General features: G+C 34.7%; 1 protein-coding gene across 1 annotated transcript in view; it reads left to right on the top strand.

Moving 5' to 3' along the window:
- LOC115210551 (RNA-binding protein 24-A) overlaps positions 1 to 24,000 on the top strand; it is a 56,701-nt gene that overhangs the window by 30,689 nt on the left and 2,012 nt on the right. Inside the window, exon 3 of the mRNA XM_029779153.2 lies at positions 5,274 to 5,333. Within this exon, the coding sequence (XP_029635013.2) occupies positions 5,274 to 5,333 (60 nt within the window). The remainder of the gene's footprint in view (positions 1 to 5,273; positions 5,334 to 24,000) is intronic.

Here is a 24,000-nt window from a genome sequence, read left to right as displayed (position 1 = left end):
ATAATTTTGTAAGACAATAGTGTGGTTTGAAAATGGTTTGGATATTTTTCGCAGATCAGGTGTTGCTTGTGATAGGAAATATATATATATATATATATATATACAAACATACGTGTGTGTGTGTTGGGACTGGGCAACTGAGTGTTAATATGAAATTCTGCTAGTGTTTGTAAATATGGACATGCCAGATGTTTATAGAGATCTGCAGATCTAAGGAAGAAGGATTTATCTGGTCTAGAAAAGGGCGATGAGACGAAGCTTGGGAGCGGTGAGTAATGGCTGTTTGAGAAGCTACTCATCGAAGTGGTTTGAAGTGGGGTAGTAGAGTAAAAAATCCGTCATATGGTTCAAAACATTCACTGGTCTTTGGGAGTATTTAGCGGAGTCTCTTTCATTAGAAGCATTCGTATTTGGTGTCTTGTTTCAAAACACCTTCCTCTATTTAGTCCGCCATTGTGGGAAGCCCTGAAAGGGGTCATGAGCGTCAACCTTATGATTAAACAATAATAAGAGACAGTCTTGCACTCCATCAGTTTGTACCAGTTGATGTACGCTTCGTGCTAAGTTGGAAGCTTGACACATCATACTGTGCTCATTCGTTTATAGAGTGGCTTGTGTTGTTGGTGTTGTTGTTTAGCCATTTCAGTTCTTGTCAAGCAGATATTTCCAACCATGACTATTCCATCCGTCCATCAATCCATTTTCTCCGACTACAACGACTATCTCAGAGGGAGGGTCGTCAAGTTCTCAAGATTTCTATCAGAGGTAAAACTGGACACTATTTCAAGCAGATAAAATGGACACATCTTTGGCTATTGTTTCATTGTTGTTGTTATTGGTAGTTTCTGTTCTACAGGGTTTTTTGTTCGAAATTATTACCAATATTATCGATTACCAATATTATTAAACTTTATGAAAAATTTGGTCTCTTAAACAGTTTATTGGTATTCAATTAGTTTTTAGCTGTTTTCTATTAATGGTTGCCTCTCCTCAAAGCCTTTCATTTATAATTAACGATTGTTTTATTTCTGTTTTCTTTTTCGAGTATGAATTTCTCTCTATTTTTTTTTAATACTGTTTTTGTTCTATTTTTGAAATTAGTAAAACATAATTTAGAAATTTGGTTTTTCTGCTTCTTGTGTGCTGACACTATCACACTTATAATTCTCTCAATCTTTCATTCTTTCTTTTCTTCTCATCTCTCGCTCTCTCTCTCTCTTTCTCTCTCTCTCTCTCCCCCTTTACTCCCTCTTTTATAAATCTATACAAACATCTACTTACACATACTAGGATACTCATACACACACATGCAAAGACGCGTGCATACAAACATATATAACTGAAATTAATACAGACTAACTGTACAAAACAATCAGATGTATTAGTATAACGTTCAGGAATTGAAAAAGTCTTTTACGTTTCGAGCCTACGTTCTTCTACAGAAAAGGACACAGGAGAGAAACAATAATATATATATATATATATATATATATATATATATATATACCAATTAAGGACTGAACACTTTCGTGTTCAGTCCTTAATTGGTATATATAAATATTTTAATCTTCGGATTCTTTTTTAATATGCTAGACCACTGGTCCTAATTGATAAATATCAATTTCTACCCTTAATTAATTTTATATATATATATATATATATATATATATATATATATATATATATATATATATATATATATATATATGTTAAAATCATTTATGATTTCACACTAAAATTATTTTTACCTTTCATAATTATGCCTCTTATATTCAGTTAGTCTAATGTTGTACTGAGGTCAGTTCATAGAGCACTCACATAACCACACACACACACAAACGAACAATCATACATGATAGAGGTGAGGTTGCAAAAACGATATTTTAGTGAAGTTTTTGATTCCAAGCTTTTACCTCATCTATTACATAATAGTCTCCATGCAGTATCATGTCGACTAACATTGTGCACAGAAAACCGTCTGTTCAGACCATCAACAGCAAAATATTACATACATACGTTCATACACACATGCGTGGAGTGGCTGTGTGGTAAGTAGCTTGCTAACCAACCACATGGTTCCGGGTTCAGTCCCACTGCGTGGCATCTTGGGCAAGTGTCTTCTGCTATAGCCCCGGGCCGACCAATGCCTTGTGAGTGGATTTGGTAGACGGAAACTGAAAGAAGCCTGTCGTATATATGTATATATATATATAAGTGTGTGTGTATATGTTTGTGTGTCTGTGTTTGTCCCCCTAGCATTGCTTGACAACCGATGCTGGTGTGTTTACGTCCCCGTCACTTAGCGGTTCGGCAAAAGAGATCGATAGAATAAGTACTGGGCTTACAAAGAATAAGTCCCGGGGCGATTTGCTCGACTAAAAGCGGTGCTCCAGCATGGCCGCAGTCAAATGACTGAAACAAGTAAAAGTGTAAAAGAGTATACATATATACAAACATACATACATGCGTACATACGTTCATACATATATACATACATACATACATCCCGATATGTATTTTTCAACTTCGTCACGTTTCTCTTTCTAGTTTGGTGGATTTGGTTTGATTTTAGAACTCTTCCAGACTAATTCTTAGTCGTGAATCCTTCTTTTGTTGTTTATTTTTGCTGTCTGTGTGTCCACCTCATTATTGGTTGCAGTACTGCTGCTGCTGCTGTTGTTGCTGCTACTGCTGCTGCTGTTGTTGTTGTTGTTGTTGATGATTATGATGATGCTGTGATTGCTGAAGTTGAAGTTGTCTGAGTTTGGTTCTCATATTTACTGACATTAAATTTAATTTGAGTTCGATATATGTGCTGTTAGCTTATTGTTACTTTGGTCAATTTTCTTATATATATATATATATAGCATACAACTGTTGTTGAGTATGATGATGATGATGATGATGGTTGTGGTTGTGGTGGTGTTGGTGGTGTTGGTAGTGGTGAAGACAGTGATTGTAATACATGTTAAGGGAAGTATATACAGTGGATTAAATCAATACCAGTGTTTAATTTATCGGCCCTATGGAGAAGAAATGTGAAGTTTCCGGCAGTGAATTTGAACTTAGGACGTAGCCAGAAGAAACATAATATGGCAATGCGTTTAGTCCGGTATTACTGCTCTCTGCTGCTCTGATAATCATAATAATATCTTACATTGAGACAAAGTGACAAATAATTGACGAAGGAGAACAGAGTCGTAGAATCGCCCCCCCCCACCACTCCATTCTGCTTACCAAAACAAATTAATAACTCATTGACGACGAAGATTTGAGACGAAAAATTAAACAAATGCTTGTGTCAAATGTGACCAATTCCATATCAAAAGAAGAGATAATCTCTGGTGTGTGCCTTTTTCGTTGGAGGCGGGGGCTCAACCTAATGCAGACCTGCATACAGTGTTTCTCGATGCTATTCACAATATTCTTAGTAATGTCAGTGCCGTCCCTCGTAGGGTTGCTATCTTCCGACTCTTTTGTATATAAGATTTTTAGAGTTTTTTGGTTCAGTTTTCGTCTGCATCTATTCTTGTTGTCAGTCTCCAAGCTACACTTTATCACGGAAATTGTTTCTCTCTTAAGGTCTCATATTCGGCTTATCTCTATTTCTAAATCTTTATATCTGACTAATTTCTCCATTGCTTTTATTAGGTTGTTGGATGAATTCATTCGCTTTCCCCACCCTTTTTTTTTTCTACTCGGTACTCCATCGTTATGTCTAAGCAGAGATAACATTTGTTCAAATTTCAAAAGTTATGAACAAAAGTTGTGAAGAAAGAACAGAACTACAAAACATAAACAGAAGACCTCAACCACTACAATATAAAATACTTTTCTGTTAATTCAAATGAAATAGAGAAAGTAAGAAACAGATGTTGGAGTTAACGCATCAAAGAACTAGATTTCTTTTCGTGGTCAATTTGTTGAACTCTCTCTGTATACATTGGCATCTTCAGAATATGGTAATTGACAATATTATTAATTTCAGTGGTTGATTCGCAGATGCATTGGACCATTTGTGCTGATGTTTCACGCTGTTTCTTATTGGTTTTTTTTATGTTATCAGTTCTCCAGGATAAATTTTGCCTTATACACATATATTCTTATTCTTTTTCGTCGTTGTTCACGCCACTCTTAGGAATTTTTGGCAATGGTTGTGTATATACACATATTTATATTTTTATGTTTGTATATATGTTAGTATAACTGTATATAAATGTAAGGGCGAATTCGTTAAGATCAAAAGTTTTTCTAAATGAAGTTCTTTTTCAATGGACCGTATTCGCTGAAAGATAAATTTACTCCCTAAAATGGCTCCCTCACAGCAGTTCCTTAGTTCAGACACGACAAAACTGGGCACGAATTCTATATGGCATTTCTTTCAGATTAAGGGCGCTCAGTGGTGTGCTCCATCCATGCCATTTGCAACTGTAAAAGATTTCTAATATTTGTGCTTCATCATCAAGATTATCATTAGCATCGATCATTATCATCATCATCATAATCGTCGTCGTCATCATCATCATCATCATCATCATCATCATCATCATAATCGTCGTCATCATCATCATCATCATCATCATCATCATCGTCATTATTATTATTTTATTGTCTCTGCAAGCTTCTTTAGCTGGAGATGTACTACGGTGTTAGTTGTTCCCTACCAATGACCTAAGGTAACACCTCTTATTTTTCGAGCACCTTCCTGAGTATTCGAGCGGTTCCAAGCAGTGCTGTTTTCTGCAAGTGGTCCACCCTTATTGCAGCCCCTATTTGTTCCACATACTTCTCAAGATTTTTACTCACTGTTCCCAGGTCTCCAACAATTATTGGTGCCACTACCACCCTTTTCATCGACCACAACTGCTTAACCTCTTGCTCCTCCTCCTCCTCATCATCGTTGCTATTGTTATTAATTTGTGATGCTGATTTCTTCTTTTCTATTCCTTCGCTAAATAGAAAAACGTTTCTTTATTTTATAGAAATCCACCAAATCATAAACACCGTCCATTGTATGTAAATATCTGACTATATTGTCATCATCATTATTGTCGTCATCATCATCATCATCATCATTATTATTATTATTATTATTATTATTGAATTGACCCTGGCTTGTTCTTATTTCTGCTGGAATTTATGTGGTTATTATTATTATTATTATTATTATTATTATTATTATTATTATTATTATTATTATTATGCAAATTTAATTCTGCAAAAGATGATACTATCTTTGGTTGAATGACCAACTGTTTGGGTTTCGGTTCCAGGGCCTACACAATTGAATACATGACACCGATCTCGAAAGAAAAAGAAGGCGATGCTTCCAGGTACGGTTCTATGTTTTTATTGTGCCGCATGGAAGCTGACTTTGTTAGATAGAAATTAAAAAAAAAAAGTACCTGCAGTAGCAGCAGCAGCAACAGGGGCAACAGCTATTTATCCACGGGGTCGATAATGTTGCTTTATCTGTTGTTTTTGTTTTGTCGTTGTGTGGTTATTATTGCTGCTCATATTATCATTGCAGATGTCTTTTACTACTACTACTACTACTACTACTACTACTACTATACTACTACTACTACTACTACTACTTTTGCTACTGCTACTGCTGTTGCTGCAAATTGTTACGCACTTTAAAAAAATGGAAATTGTTTCTGGTCTTTGATATGAAATAACAATGATAATAATAATAATCATAATAATAATAATAATAATAATAATAATAATAATAATAATGATAATAATAATAATAATAATGACGAGAATGATGTTGCTTATTCTGATGCTGATGATTAGTAATAGAAAACAGATAATAACCAAAATAATACATACGAAAAAGACTTGTTTGGTACGGTGGCCTGTGTGAGCATATATCTATATAAATACATACATACATATATATATTCATATATATATATATATATATATATATATATCTACATACATATGTATGTGCCTTTATATATATATATGTATATATATATATATATATAATATATATATATATATATATACATATATATATATACATATATACACATATATATATATTATATATATATATATATATACATATACATATATATGCATGTATATATATATGTACATATACATATATATGTGTGTGTGTATATACATATATATGTGTATGAATATATATATATATATGTATGTATGTGCATATATATAATTAATATATATGTATGTGGTATGTGTATATAACCCTTAAAGAAACTTTCAACTTTGCATGTTTTTTGTGCAGTGTTTTTGTTTTTCTAAACATCTCTCCTAATTCACAAATTTATTTTTGTTTTTCAAACAAGTGGAACGTTCTCTACTTCTCCCAGATGCACATAGATTTAACAGAATGATCAGCTCAGCTGTTCTTTTCTCAAATCTTCGATGCCCATCACACAGGCACAGATCACAGAAGCGCACACACAGTCGCATACATATGTTGTTTTGCAAACGGCAAATTTATCAATAAAGCCGCATGCAGTGGTTGTATTTCGCTTCGCTTTGTGAGATTCATTGAAAATGTTGCAGATGAGTGGCGAAGCATTGAAAATTCAATGTTATTTTAAAAGAGGGAAACACTGCCAGTGACCAAGTAAAAGAGGGGAACACTGCCAGTGAAGAATGACCAAGTCAAAGTAAAGTGTGTGTGTGTGTTGTGTGTGTGTGTGTGTGTGTGTGTGTGTGTTTGTGTGTGTGTGAGTGTTTGCCAGAGAGGGGAAGATGCGGTTGAGATAATAGGAGTGTTGTGAGTGTTTGGTACTAGTTTCGAATGAGATAGTGTGCAACTAGTTTGTCCGAGGGGACAGATCCCTTCGTAGCAGCGACAAAATAAGCAGTGAAGTTGCTTGTGAGAAAAACCACCGCTTAAGAACCAATGTTGGTTTGTTTACGTGAGCAATAGAATGAGAGCCAGACTTTCAAAAAATAAGTCTCGAGGTCGATTTGTTTCGCTCCGCCCCACCCCCCACCCCCTCCAAGGCGGTGTCCCAGCATGGTTACAGTTTAATGATTGGAAGTGGAAAATAAAGGATGAAAACTTGCTCTGCCTGAATTTGAACCCAGAAGTTAAAGAGACCGAGAGAGAGGGAGAGAGAGAGAGAGAGAGAGAGAGCGTAAGACGAGGCTAAATAAAACACGATGTTTAATTTGAAGAATTAATGGTTGTTGCGACGCCAAAGATTTAACACAATCAACAAGTATATTTAAGATCTGCGCAATAGTTTGTTTCTGTAAGACTTATTAGCTTGGAAGCAATATTAAACAATAACTTTGAAAATGAAACCACGGAGGGGCTCCACCACCACCCGACCGACCGCCACCACTACCATCACCATCATCATCATCGTCATTCTACCCCTCCTCCCCTCCCCCTCATCATTATCAGAAGAAAAGAACTAAAAAGAATCAAATCTAGGTGGTGGGGAAAGCCCCACAACTTCAGCTCAGTGGAAACTCTTATTAAATGGTGTTTAGGATAAATGTAGAATTTTCTCTGTGACTAGTTCTCTGTAAACCGTAAATCATTTGATTTGTAATATAAACATAATCAGAAAGATTTCCTCTCCCTTCCATGTTTGCGTTGCAGGACATACGCGCAGCCGTATCGCTTTCTCCAATATTCTCTCTCTCTCTCTCTCTCTCTCTCTCTCTCTCTCTCTCTCTGTTCCTCCTCTCTTTCCGTTCCTCTCTCTGTCTCTCTCTGTTCTTCTCTCACTCTTTCAAGTGCATTTTTTCCTCAATCTTTCATTCTTAATATAATTCGGTTTTCTTTAGTTGTCGTTGTTGTTGCCGCAGTTATCTTGTCATAAATTGTAAAAATGTCTGAAGTATTATGCTCTCACCAGAAGCATGTTTCGAAAAATAAACAAACGAAAACAAAACAACATAATGATAATGATGAGGACAACAGCAATAATAATAGTAATAATAATAATAATAATAATAGTCTTGGTATAAAAGATGGGCTACAGCAAATATTCTGCTCAATACCACAGATTTGCTTGTCAGTTGTTTGACCTTAACCAGTTGAGCATGTCCCTTAGTGGCTGACGATATGCGCATCTCTGATCACGAGCAGAAGTAGTGGGGGAGCATCATAGCCATGTGTTGAGAGGGATTCTTTGGGGTTTGAATAATTCACCTCTGGAAACATGGGTGGTTCTTTCAACATCCTTAAACAACCCTTATTCAGGGACCTTTTGAGCGGGATGGGCTACTCAACCTGAAGAAAATTCTAACTGGGCCCCACCTGCAAGGTCATGTGCTGTTTATCTTGATATGAGATCACCATGTCGCGCACATATGGTTGTGATGCATGTGCCTGGTGTACCTTTATCAGACGGGTAGTCATGATGGGTATATTGGGCTTCGTATATTTTACCCCAGTGTCACTTTGATGGCATGCACTGCTCTCTCACTCAATAATAATAATAATAATAATAATAATCATCCTTTCTACTATAGGCGCAAGGCCTGAAATTTTATGGGAGGGATCTAGTCGATCACATCGACCCCAGTGTGGCACTGCTACTTAATTTAGTGACCCCGAAAGGATGAAAGGCAAAGTTGACCTGGGCGGAATTTGAACTTGGAACGTAGTGACGGACGAAATACTCCTAAGTATTTTGCCCGGCGTGCTAACGATTCTGCCAGCTCGTCGCCTCAACAACAACAACAACAATAATGAATCCTTACTACTACAGGCACAAGGCTTGGGTAACGGTTTCAAATCTGGGCTTCAGACGTTGGCATTGCTGGTAATTTAGAAGCTTGTTTTGCAGGTCAAGTGTCCTTTTTTATAGACTCGAACCTCTGACCAATGTCTTGAGAGTGAGTGAATTTGAAACTGCATGGTACTCCATCGTATATATTACGGATGTGTGTGTATCTATGTTTATATTTGTCCACCCCACCAGTGCTTATCCGCTTTGACGGCCGCTGTTGGATTCTTTTCGTCCCCGTTACGTAGCGGTTCGATAAAAGAGACCAGTAGGATAAAGCTCCATGCGTAAGAGATAAATATCAGAGCCTATTTGTTCGACTAAACACTTCAAGGCATTCTTCAGCATCACTGCGGTCCAATTTTTAAAACAAGACGCAAGATAATGAATCCCTAATGGCAAGCTGGCCACTAAGGGTAATTCGAGGGAAATCCCACATAAAATGTCCCTTATTACTCTTTTTGGGGCACCGGAAGAGCCCTCTTTCAGTTTTTTTTTTTTTTTTTTTCTACTTTCCTACTTAAAAAACTATTCTACTAAATAACAACCACAACACACTCTATGCAGGCTGAAAATGGCTTCTTGATGACATTTTTACATATATTTGTGGGGATTTAAAAAAATATTTTATTTCTCATTTTTACCGTCTTGAATTTATTTTATCCCTGTGTGTGAATTAATTTTGTATGTTTTGGATTTATTTTTCTTAAATTCCTTTTTCTGATGCCGCCGTTTGTTTGCGAGAAACAAACATGGCGGTGGAGACAGTGAGCTTCGACGGGTCGTAATGCGAGTGCTTGGAAACTTTGAAAAAGATGGATTGCCGTGATTGTAGCAACAAAGAGCGCTAATGATGATGATGATGATGATGATGATACCAATAATGATGATAATGATGATTATTATGATAATGATAGTAGTATTAATAGAAGGAGTTATAGTAGTAGTAACATCAATAATAATAATAATAATAATAATATAATAATAACAACAACAACAACAACAAAACGATGACGACGATGATGATGATGATAACTCAGTAAATAGATATGAGAACAAAACAAACCACCACCAAGAAAAAAAAAAGAATATAAAAAAACTATCCCTGCCAAAGCGTGTTGTTTTCTTCTATCCAGTAAGACAGTTTTAATGTTTTCATGCTGTTAAAAGCATGCTATCATAGTCAGAACAAAACTTAGAAGGTAAATCGAAAAAAGATGTTGGAAATATTTGAGAACAAATAGACATAACCATAATCATTTCTCTGATTATGACTGCATCTGCTCCTCTACCTCACAAAACACACACACACACATACACACACACACACCTTCTCTATCTATCTATGTGTATGTGTGTATATATATATATGTGTTTCTGTGGTGTTGGTGTAATTATATAGACATGTGTATGTGGATCATCCGTGATAATAGCAAGTGGGTGGGAACAAGGCGTTCATTTATCTACAGAAAAATGTATCTACCTATGTTTAGATTTATATATATATATGTGTGTGTGTGTGTGTTTGTGCGTGTATATATATATATATATAAAATATTAAAATATGATATATATATTATATATATAATATAATATATATATATATAACATATATATAACATGTATGTATATATATATATAACATATATATAACATGTATGTATATATATATATATATATAATACACGCACGCACATGTATGTATGTATACATGTGTATATATGAGTGTCTTTCTTTACATACACACAGACAGCATAATTAGCCTTTAGAAATACATGCTATTTATACGTAGCAAACTCGTTCTACTAAGCTCACACACATACATGTATATGTATGTGCGTGAGTGTATATACATGCATGCACGTATGCATAAATACATATTACACACACACACATGCACATACATCTGTGTATATCCACAAGCACACAATACTTATGCTGTTCATCATATTTGTAGCTGACATATTAACAATTTCTACTGAAAACTTCGTTGCCTGACATGCTCAGCGCTTTACCTAATTGTTTTAATTACATTTACTCGTATTACTGTCACTTCTGATTATATTTATACATGATTATAGTTATATACATATATATGTGTGTATGTGTGTAAATCTCTCTTTCTTTCATTCTCATTCTCTCTCTCTTTCTCTCTCAATCTACGTGTATACTTGGGTTACCTTGGATCTCAAAAGAATTAGTGCATGAAGCATCGGTTATACCACTTAGACAAACTACAATGAAATCACACCTTCATAACAACAATGGATGCTACAGTTACATTTGTACCCCTTAAATCCTTTTGAACAGGGAAAATATCATCTCTTTCTGTCAATCTCTAGCACTCCTCCCCCTCTCTCTCTTTCCTCTTTCAATTTGATTAGAAAATTCGGGAAACAAGGACACAATCCGGCTTCTGTAACTTAAACTATTTTGATCGACCAGCTTCTTACTCATTACGTAACTGCGGAGTTTGTGCATCAGAAAAGCCGAGTTGTTTTCTAAGAGTCGTCATAAACGATTCTTTCTTCGGGAGAATTTCCAGCTCGCTAAAACCTACGTGCTAAGCAATTCATATTCCATAAATTATCGATTATAAAATATACGAACAGACAGACAGCCTTGAAATCTCTGAAAACGAGAAAACGGTGTTTCATTCTTTACCGTCACTTGCAAATAGTTTTGTTTCTTCTTTCCTTTTCAAGCTGTCTTTCCAACTCAGCACTATCAGAGTTTAGCTGCTAAATGTTTACATCAATTCAACATTAGCTTTAACTTCTCTCTCTCTGTATATATATATATATATATTTGTGTGTGTGTGTGTGTGTGTGTATAAGATCCAAGGATCAAGGTGTAAGAAGAAAGCTTCTAGTAAACCATAGTAAATATAAAAAAACAACTTTCAGGGACAAGAGTGGTTTATTGAGATGGAAGGTTGTGGATTTTTTTTTTTTTTTTATTAAAGTACGATAAATTGAAATGTTCTTTTTTATATTTTACGGTAGGCAACCAGGGTTACCGGGTATGTGAATATGAATACAAGAGTTAAAGAATGGAGTAAATAAGATCCGGGTAAAATATGTTTCATAGCGAACGGAACCTCGGAAGTGGTAAATATCCAAGCGAGGTGTATATGGCAGGCTACTCGTCAGGCCAAGGGTATCTTGGTTGAATGAAAGTTTACTTTGTGGCAAAGAGGTATATGCTAACACAGGGAAAATTCTATCTGATTGAATCTTCCGTGTGTTAACATGTACCTCCTTCACACCGTGGGTTAATCCTCAAGCTAAAGATATCTTCATTAAATGAAAGTTTACATAACCGAAAAATTAAAAATCAATTATAGGATTTGAAATTAGCATATCTTTTTTTCTTGGAAAATATAACCATTACACTGTAGCATATCGCTTATTTAATTTTAGAATTCGTCGCGGGGAAAAAATTACCAACTTTATATTGAGTTAGGACTCTTCTCGGAAGGGTTTGATAACTCAGCATGTTGCGAATGGGAACAAGTTAAACCACAATGATTTCCTGGGAATTCCCGCCCACAGCCACGTTATGTTCATGGAAATCATTGTAAGGTAGAGAAAACATACCGGACATTTTCTAAAAAAATAAATGTTTGAGGTGGGGAGTATGTGGCTTTCATATATATCCTGTCTGATTTTATTAGTGATGTAAGGGATAAAAATTAATCAGATTCAACCGGAAATCAGAACTGCCTCCCGGAAGTTTGTCATTTGGCATCTATGGCGTCGGTAAATTAAAGTTGAACAGCTTCATAGTTACAGTTTTGTTCTTAGTTTCCTTTACGTCACTTCCGCTTTTCAAGTTTTGTTTGAAGTATTTCGTCATTTACGATACTATTTGTGATATTTCTGGAGATGGCATAAGACTAACAGTTTGGGAAAGAGCCGATTAGAAGCCGTGAGCTGGCCGGATCGTTAGCACGTCGGACAAAAATGTTTAGAGGTATTTCATCCAGCATCACACTCTGTGTTCAAATCCAGCCCATTTTCGGGGTTGATAACATGACATATCAATCAATGCAGTAGATCACTTTTTCTGCTAAGCATAGCAGCTAAATAAGCTAAATATCTATTAAATAGAATTCTAGGGCCTTTAAAAATGAAGGAGCATTCATTATATAACGTAGTTCTAAATATACTGTTTATAGTCGTGGTTGGAACACTTCCAGACATTTGTCTGTTTGAACAGGATCCACCAGCGGTTAAATGACACCAAATTCTATGTATTATAGCGTCTTCGTAAGAATGAAGTTTATTTTCTTCAGGGCTCTCACGACCCCACCAGTAATCGTCTTTATTCAGATTTGTACAAGAACCTCTCCCCACTCTCTCTCTCTCTCTCTCTCTCTCTCTTTCTCTGCTCACGCACACATACACACTCACACATGCACACACCCACACACACACATGCATGCATGGATGCATTGTTTACGTCACAAAAAAACTATAAACTTCGACAGAAGTGAAATAACACGTTTTTAAACTTTTTAATTCGAACTAGATAAAGATACGTTAATAGAGTCTAAATACTGGGCGAGCAGCCTTCGAATTTTTTTATCCAAAGGGTCTTCATAACCCCATAATGAAACGTTATTTATAGTTTTATCTACTTCGAGTTTCATCGATAAAAAGAAAAAACGAATTATATATGTGTAGGTGTGTGTGTGTGTCTGTCTCTCTCTCTCTCTCTCTCTCTATGTATATATATATATATATATATATATATATATATATATATATATATAATAGAAATATGTTATATATATTTATGTAAGTGTATGTATGAATATACGTAGGTTTACATTAACGTAAATGTGTGCATCAATCTATGTCTGTCTGTCTCTCTGTCTCTCTCTCTCTCTCTCTCTCTCTTTCTCTTTCTTTCACTAGTTGTTTTCATATGAATCTATTCCTCTCTCACTCTATTTCCCTCTCTAATTCTAGTAACCAAAGTACTACTACTACTACTGCTGCTGCTGCTGCTGTCACAGGTAGCAGTAGTGTCCCTCATAACTTTGCTTCAGTAATGAAAATAAGTGTACTGCGATAAATTCTTAATGGTAACCACAGCAACACCATAATATATGCTGTTTAATCAACCTCTCTCTTTCCTACACTCGCTTCTACTACTACTACTACTACTACTACTACTACTACTACTACTACTACTAGAAGTAGTAGTAATGGTAGTGGTGGTGTTAAAATGTGTGTAAAGTAGCAGATTAATTAATCCATAAAACATAATTAATGACATTCGATAATCATTGTTATTATTGATTATAATCATCGCCGCCGTCACCACCACCATAATCATCACCACCACCACCACCATAATCATCACCACCACCACCATCGTCATCATTCTTATGGTTCAAGGTTTATTGTACAAGGTCGTGTTCGTTTGCAGATGTTATTAGCTATAACGGCATGGTGACTAGGAACACGGTGGAATCAGTTATGAGCCAAAGAGGCCTACGGAACCAGCTTGCCACCGCCTACAGGTCCAGTTAGAATTAGAGTCTTTCGTCATAAGCCATGGGCACTCTTTACTGACGATAACCACTGTGTTGAAACGAAGGGTTACCATTAATGTATTCCAATTCAGAAACTTTTAGCTGCTTATTTCTGTCTATCGCGTTTCCATCGAAACAATCCAGCGACCCCTTAGACTCGTAGTCTTCGTACACCCCGCTTCCTCACATATAATTTTGGGATGCTGTGTATTTTTCGGGGATTTGTAAGATATGTAATTCTATCCAAGATTCCTATCAAAACTTTTCACTCCCAAGAGAAAGAATTTTCATAAATCAGAAAGGTGCGGATGGCAAATATAGAAGAAGCTGCGCTTATTCGTCTCCTTATCTCTCTCCCTATTTCTCTCTCTTTCTCTCCCTCTCTCTCCCCCTCTCTCTCTTGCTCTTTTTCTTAGCCATTCGTGCACACACACACGTACACACGCATATGTATGCATGCATGCATGCATGTGTGTGTGTGTATTTTTGTGTCTATGAGTGTTTTCTCGCTCAGGTTGAAATTATCAATCAATGGTGAGGCATTATATGAGTGTGTGTATAAGTACTTATATGTGTGTGTGTTTACAAAGATATAGTGGGAGATAGAGAAAGAGAGAGAGGGAGGTGTGTGAGGAACATGTGCCTTGACGATTTCAATTTCTATACATTTATAATTTTAGCTTTTTTCCTTAATTTTCATGCATTATGTATTAATTGTAGATTTACTGTTTCGTAGAAATGTGTTCACCAATGTCTGTCTAGGTTTGTGCATGTATTTACTTTGGCTTGTGCACGGATTGGGTCCCATAATAATGAATTTACTTAAAATACGAGCAACAAACTAACCCCAATATAATGACAATGGATTGGAATTAAACGAAAACCTGTTTCGTGTTCTTGGCTTAGCTCGGTTAATTAATAGGGTGCTATTGATTTATTGCTTAACTGATTAAAGCATCGATGACGTAGCTAGAGACTGCAAGGCACTCTATCTTGTTGTTGTTGTCGTGGTCGTTGTCGTCGTTAATAAGATCGCAACATCTCTTCCCGCACGAATCGTAAGTTTAGCAATGTTCTCCTTCGAAACATTTTTTTCCTGCTACCTAAAAGGTAGCTCTTTAACCTGTAAACGGTCTAGATCCGGCCTATCACACCTGCTCGGTAATGTCATTTTAAATATAAAGAAACATTTCATTGAAATCTCGAAGCTACGCGGTAATGCTTGATCAATGCAAAATGATGTAAAGAAATAAACATTTGACAGAGGGCGCTCTGAACGCTGAAAGCTTCATTTATCTACGCCGATGGCATCGCTAAAGTATAAGGAATATCCCTAGAATATCTGGCATATCTGCGATTCTACAAAAAAGCCGAGGGGACATCATTAGGAAGAGGTAGACTATTTAGTTTCCAGGGCGTATAGGTGACCCACATCACATTCCCCCGCCCCGCCTGAATGGGACCCCGATTTGAAACCGTTAATTCTGTTGTTGGTTTTGTTTCTAGCAAAGTTACAAATTTGCAGGAAGGAGCTGAATGAATTACATCGTCCTCAGTATTTCACAGGGAGTTTATTGTATCGACCCCGAAAATAGACACTGCTCATTTGGCTTAACTGAGATTTGAAACCAGAATGTTGAAAAAGATTTAGCAGAAATACCGCAAAGCATTTATGTCTGATGTAAATTCATCTTGTGCTAGGACGAATGTTGATGGCGCGGGTGTAGACCCAGTATGAACAACATTTCTCGAGATATGGACTGCATGAGACATTGACTCATCACCCGGCGACTCATGAGTGGTTATACCACATTTCAGTGTTCGTCATTAGTATTTATTTCATCGTGAGCAAAGAGATGAAAGGTAAATTCAGTCTCCAAAAGATAGACTCAGAATATGAAACAAAGACCTCGTTAAATGTTTTTGTTAATCTGTCGCGTTTCTGATCTATCTTCCTTGGTGCCACTGGCTCTGAGAAAGGCTTAACGAAGTAGATCTATTCCAAAATCGTTTTAGTGTTTTAACAGAGGCAAACAATGCCGGGATTTAGTCAGCAATTATCATTAGCGTACTTGCTAATATGTTAATGATATAATAATTGTCGTTGCTAACAATGATAATAATCATAGATAAGCTGGGGGTTGTGGTGGAGATGGACGTTGATTCGTTCAATGGCAATTATGAATGAATGGAAGATAATAGAGAAAGGACAAAAAGAAGAGAGAGAGCAAAAAAGCTAACAGTGGACATGTCACGATCATCAAAATCGAAAATAGACGGAGGTTGAAATTGCTTGCTATTAAAATCATTGCAGTTGATGATGAAGATGACAACGGCGACGACGATGATGATGGCATTGGCGCCAGCGATAATTGCACTGAGTTACCTGCAATTAACACTCTCCTTTGCCAATGACACCTTTTCCTGTACAGGTGCATCTTTTCTGACGACATCCAATGAAATCCCATTGTAAGACGACTGCGCAACTCACGTTCGCTCACATCTCATCAACTACACATGCATGTCTGCCATCATATAAGCAGCTATAATTACACATATGTGTATATGCATATGTATGCATATGTGTGTGTGTGTATACTCATATATATGTATACAGCCACACATGCAATCAATCAATTATTATCACTCGTTCGATCGAGTTTCGAAAACGTCAGATGAGTTCGGTAAAGCGAGGCGCACTTCAGCTTGTAACGAGTTATTAACATAAACAACTGTCTATTATATATTTACTCCATATCTTATAGAATTCTGATCCGTTCATCGGATTGTGTCACTTGTGTGTGTGTGTATGTATATATATGTATGTATGTATGTATGTATGTATGTATGTATGTATGTATGTATGTATATATTATATATATATATATATATATATATATATATATATATATATATATATATTTATAAATATATAAATATTGTGTGTATATTATATATGTGTTTGTCGATAGATAGATAGACAGGACAGACAGAGATAACGTGTGTAGGCGAGTATTGCCCACCCCATTTAGTCCGTTCGTGTACATCCTTCGTCTCAGTGATTTTCACTATACTTTATGCAAAAATGAAATTTGAATCCTTGAACTTTAAACGTACCGAAACTATAACAGAAAGGTACAGGTGTCAGTCCATTACGGCCGTTTCCAACGACTCCTTTAATCGATTAATCCGTTTTCATCAGTTGAGTGCAAAATAACGTCATTCGATATTCAAAATAAAGGACATTCAGAATGATTTAGCATATTAATAGTTTAAAATAACAGAAGCAATATAAATGTTTTTGCTGCGTAGATTTTAAACTATGTCAAACCATTCTGAATGTCTTTTATTTTGAAGTTCATGAGTTCATCTGACGAAAACGCTTTCTTCACAAAAATGTAATATTTTCATTTATCAATTAAAGAAGTTGTGGGAAACGGCCGTAATGGAGTGATACCTTTCTGTTACTCATATTTTATTCACCTAGCCTAGAATTTGGCCTTCGTAAATATTATAGACAGTATATTTAAGATAATATAAAGTATATGTCTGAATATCTAAGAGGGGATTTCTTCCCTCAGCTGGGTCTAACTGTTTACATACACTGCAATAATATCATTCGGCCGCTACTTATGTAACAAGTTTGATATTTACATAATATTGTTGTGTGTGTATATTATACCAAACTAGCAAGGTGTCTCAAGTTAAGTACCTAATTCATCTGAATCTTAATTATGTGTGTGTACACTCACATATGCATATTTATGTGAATACGAGTGCGTGTGTTCACATGGGAATTTTAATGTAAAGGCACAGCATGTGTACTCTTGTTTGCTTAGTCTTCTAAATCGATATATTCGTTTTTGCAAACAAACATAACTGACGTGTTGGCATATTCGTATGTGTGTGTGTGTGTTTAAAGTACATTTTGCACATAGACAGGCAGATGTGATGTGAGAAGACGGGTGTGTCAGTATATGTACATGCATGTGGTTTTTGAATGGCATATTTGGAAGTCCACACATTCAATTTAAACCTCATCAAATAGGGAATCACCAACACCACAAACACCACTACTACTACTACTACTACTACTACTACTACTAATAATAATAATAATAATAATAATAATAATAATAATAAAAATAATAATGATGATGATATTAATTAACGTGTAGTGCATTTGTAATTTATTCCACCCACTTACTTTTACAAAGTTTGTCCGTGATAGAAAATAAAGATATTCTATTTAATCGTTGGCTAAATCCCTAAGTTGAAAATAATCTTGATAATCTTCAAAATCCATTAATCTTTTAATTTCGTAGACTTCAAGGCAGGAATGAAATCTAGAAGTTGATGTTACACACATATATGTACACTTGCACATACGCACACACAAACCGGCATACGTGCATGCACAGACACGCACACAGACACACACACACATACATGCACACGCGCACAGATACATATAAATGCACGTATATTTATATGCACTTACAGTGTACTAGTGTGTATATGTATGTATCTGTCTGTCTATCTATCTATCTATCTATCTATCTATCTATCTATCTATCTATCTATCTATCTATCTGTGTATTTATCTATCTATCTATCTATCTATCTATATATACATCCTCTAAACGTTTTTATTTGCACTTTTTAGAGTACCTGTCTATACAAGCACACCTGACGCACGCGCAGACACAGACTCGCGTACGCGCGCACACACACACACATCTATATGTATTTTCTGTCTCCCCACTCTCATTCCGGTTCCCATCCACTTTGTTGACCTTAAGACATTCTTGTATATTTGGGTATCTGCAAGAGGGCTTCCTAGTAAAACTATCATAGGAGTATGGAGTGAGTGCATAATAGCAAGCACTAAGAGTGCACTAGGGACCCATCATCGTTGAGGTTGCTGTCTGCAACAAAAGAACTTTGTGGTGGAACAATTGAAATGAAAAACAACCAGTGCGCGTGTTTTTGTCGTAAATTGCAACGTTCTGAGTTCAAATTCCGCCGAGGTCGACTTTGCCTTTCATCCTTTTAGGGTCGATAAATTAAATACCAGTTACGCACTGGGACCGTTGTAATCGACTTCATCCGTTTGTCTGTCCTTGTTTGTCTCCTCTGTGTTTAGCCCCTTGTGGGTAGTAAAGAAATAAAATAACGACATCTATGTAAATGCATGTGTGTGTATATAAGTGTGTAAGCGCGTGCGTGCGTCTTTGTGTCTACGTTTGTCCCATCCCCTCCGCCTGACAACCTGTGTTGTTTACGTCTCTGTATTTTAGCATTTCGGGAAAAGGGCCTCATAAAATAAGTACCACACCTAAAAAATATAATAGGCCCTAGATCTGATTCGTTCGACTAAAACACTTCAAGGCCGTGCTCCAGCATGAACGCAGTCTGAGTAGAACAAGTGAAAGTTATATATATATATAATAATAATAATAATAATATTAGGGAGTAAATCCAAACTTACAGGGAAAAATTAGATTTAGGATTAAATCTAATTTTACAGTATAAATATATAAAATAAATTAGAGATAAAACCACTATTAGGCAAATCAAACAGTGAAAAACATAAACCAAAACATAGAAATAAAATTAATTAATATAATATACAAAATATATAAAAATTTAAATTATTTAAATTTAAAGTTAAAATTTAAAAAAAAATTTCGATCATTAAATTATACTTATAAATTTATATACATATATATATATTTATTATTTTTACTTTTATTATTATTTTTATTTTTATTTATTTATTTTTTTAATTTAATTTAATTTATTTATTTTTTAAAAATATATAATTATCAAAAAGTATTAAAAAGCTTAATATAAGATAAAAAGTAAAACCACTACGATCGTTTCATGCCCATAACCTAATTCGAATAACAATAATTTAAATTTAATTAATAATTCGAATTATGGTTATCGTCAATCTTCAGGTTAATGATAATATTTAAATAAATAATCAAATATATTTAAACAATATTTAAAAAAAATATAAATAAAATAATAATTCTTCTTATAAAAAACTCTATTATCAAACTAGAAACTTTAAACATTATGATTATGTCATACAATCGATTATAATGTTAAATATTAATTTTTAAGTATTATTTTTAAGGTAAGAAACCCACAAATAATCTAATCTCAGTTATAGTCAATATCTAATTACATAAATATTTAACAAAAAAAATCACTATTCATATTATTAAATTTAATTCCAAGTCAAATAATTATATAATATTTGAATAATAATTAATAATAATAAATATAAGAATTAAGATCTAAAATTATCTCTATCAATAAATATATATGCACGTATAATAAAGACCTAATAAATTAATTATTCATTATTACTTATAAATATATTAAAAGATTAAAGATGAAAAAGTTAATTGTAAACAAACAAACAAACTATCTTAAAAGAACGCTATAACTAATTAACGATCCATATATCTCGTTGGTTAATTAATAACTTACAAAAACCGTATAGTTAAGACCTAAAATGAAATAATAAAATACTTAATGAAATAATCAATCCGTAGTTATAAAGTATCCAATAAATACTACGAATATATTTATCAATGGAAAAAATACTACTACCAATTATCAATTGAAAAAAGCAATTTATAAGTTATAATAACAATTATGAAATATTTAAAATAACTATCAACAAATATAGTTATTTAAGACTAAAATTTATGCTATCAGTACATGTATATACATGAAACCTAACTTTAAAAAACTTGTATAACTGTTAACGATCTATATATCTATTTGGCTAAGTAAAGTCTTACGAATAAACGTAGAGTTAAAATCTAATAATTATATAGAAAAAACTACGATAACTAAATCATTACATAACAATCAGTATTTGTATAAAATACAAAATTATTCAATAAGACTTATTAAAATATTTAAATTTTAAAATTTAAAATCTTAAATATAAATATATACTTAGCTTTGCAAGGTTTTTAATACTTTTTGATAGTTATATATATATTTTTTTTAAAATTAATAATTAAAAAAAAAATAATAAAAAAATAATAATAATAAAAATAAAAATAATAATTTTAAAAAAATATATATATAAATTTATGAGTATAATTTAATAATTAATTTTTTTTTTTTAATTCTAACTTTAAATTTAAACAATTTAAATTTTGAATTTTATATTTTATATATTTTGTATATTATATTAATTAATTTTATTTCTATGTTTTGGTTTATGTTTTTCACTGTTTGATTTGCCTAATAGTGGTTTTATCTCTAGTTTAATATATATATATATATATATCACCGTGACCGACCAGGCTGTCAGATGTTGCTACACATCGCTGGTCACAATGCACTTTGCATTGTTTTAGCCTTCAAATGACGCCACCTCGCAGGCTAAGTGAGCAGGCCAACAGAAGAAAGAGTGAGAGAAAGTTGCGGCGAAAGAGTACAGCAAGGATCGCCACCACCCCCTGCCGGAGCCTCGTGGAGCTTTAGGTGTTTTCGCTCAATAAACACTCACAGCGCCCGGTCTGGAAAGCGAAACCGCGATCCTACGACCGCGAGTCCGCTGCCCTAACCACTAAGCCATTGCGCCTCCACACACACATATATATAAAGGAATTTAAAAAATGGGATAAAAGCGAAAAACATCCAGACAGATGATACAAAAAACGGGACAAAAAAAAGCAAGGATGGGTCATTCGGAGTTTTCGTTCCTCAGTCGAGTTCCAGATTATCTTTGCAATTCGGCTGGTTATACTCGAGATTGCTCCATCTGGCCAACTCCAAGGAGAACTAAGCTAAGAGCACTAGATTGCTTGGAAAAAAGCAGCGAATGTATACGAAAACAAGGACGAAAAACAAACGGAGAAATGGTACATACACACACACACACACATATCATGTTCCTCTCTGTTGAAGAGCGTAGGCTCGAAACATAAAAGGCTTTCTTACCTTCCCGAGCGTCAAACTAATACATCTGTCTTCCTCTTTTGTTTTTCTGTAAATATCAACTATGTATGTATGTATGTATGTATATATATATATATATATATATATACGTGTGTGTGTGTGTGTATGTGTGTGTGTGTTTGTATTTAAGGCTATGTCGGGTCATAGAGTGAACAATATTTTCGCATTCACAAAGAGCCTAGCCTCGTGGATAGCTCGCCGAACTACAAAGCCGAAGACAAAAACATATAAGACAAGACATAAATAATGGTCATTACATATTTTTACCTTTATTAGAGTAAAACATATTTAATGATCGTCATTTATCACTTGTCTTGTATATCATTCTGTGTAAAACCCAGTTTATCTGGAACCCATCCACGGATTTACAATATACTGATGAATCATAACTTGGGACCCAACCAAAAGATTACCTGGAGTTCTTCACTAATCCAAGCAATATTATTAGCCTGCTGTGCCAACAGAGACCTTATGAAGTATTCTGCCCGGATTGATAATCCCTCGCTATTAGATCTATTATATATATATATGTGTGTGTGTATGTATGTATAAACATATACACAAATACATTCAAATATATGCGATGAGAAGTCATAAGATTTCTATTACGAATATATTATCACCGCCATCACCATCACCATGGAAACATGCAACAGCAATCGACAGAATAAATATCTCCTGGTTAGATTGAAATCCGCAAGGCAATTACAGAAAGCGCAAACTAATTATTGAGATATTTAATATGGCGGTGTCTGATGTGTCGACAGAAAATCGTGAACAAAAGAATACTGAAATGTAAACCCTAGGAATATAACATTTGCACTACTTACTACCACTTGCTAAAAAAAGGGTCATGTTTTAACTACACACATGCATACACATATACATACATACATACATACATACATACATACATACATACATACATACATACATACATACATACATACATATATGAGTGTATGTATAAACATATATACGAACAGGTGTGCTACACTTCGACGAATTGTCGGATAAAGGGTAGGAAGGCGAAACATCGAACTCACTGTGGAAGCATAAGTATAGACTGGACAAAAAATATGGAGTATTTCTTCAGTTTGATGTCAATTTTTTGCAACTCGGCATATTTAGAAGCATTAACATACATGCATAGAAACGTATATACATAATATATATATATGGTCAGCATGGCCACAGCCGCAGGGCTGAACCATATAAAGGAATAAAAAACAAAAACAAAACAAAAGAATATACGTGCATAGACAAAGACACAGGCGAACCGACGCGAATGCATATGTAAACATCGGTGAAGAGAGTTCTGTAGATAACGATGCTCGACGACAAACATCAGTTCAAAGACTAATTGCTTACGATGTTCAATTAATTCCACGCCCATCACCAACACGACGCGACCAGCAGCGCCACCACCACGACCATCTCCACCGACACTACCATCACCTACATCTCCTGTCAATCAATAACATCGAAGAAATCCATTAACCTGCATCGGAGCCAAATGAAAGATCGATAGGCCCTTTACTTCTACAAATATCTACCTTCATTAATTGACTCTCCATTTTGATTCTAAACGACCTCACCTTATTTTATAAACACATTGGGGGGAGGTGGCAAGACGTTCGAACAGCCTCCTACTTAAGAACGGGTTGCAACCAACAACTAGAATACATTGATTCCAACATTTCGCTTTTCTATTAC

Source organism: Octopus sinensis, linkage group LG4, assembly GCF_006345805.1.
Source record: "Octopus sinensis linkage group LG4, ASM634580v1, whole genome shotgun sequence".
Lineage (NCBI taxonomy): Eukaryota > Metazoa > Mollusca > Cephalopoda > Octopoda > Octopodidae > Octopus > Octopus sinensis.
Note: the sequence above shows the minus strand (reverse complement) of the source record. Positions and strands in the feature narration are given on the sequence as shown.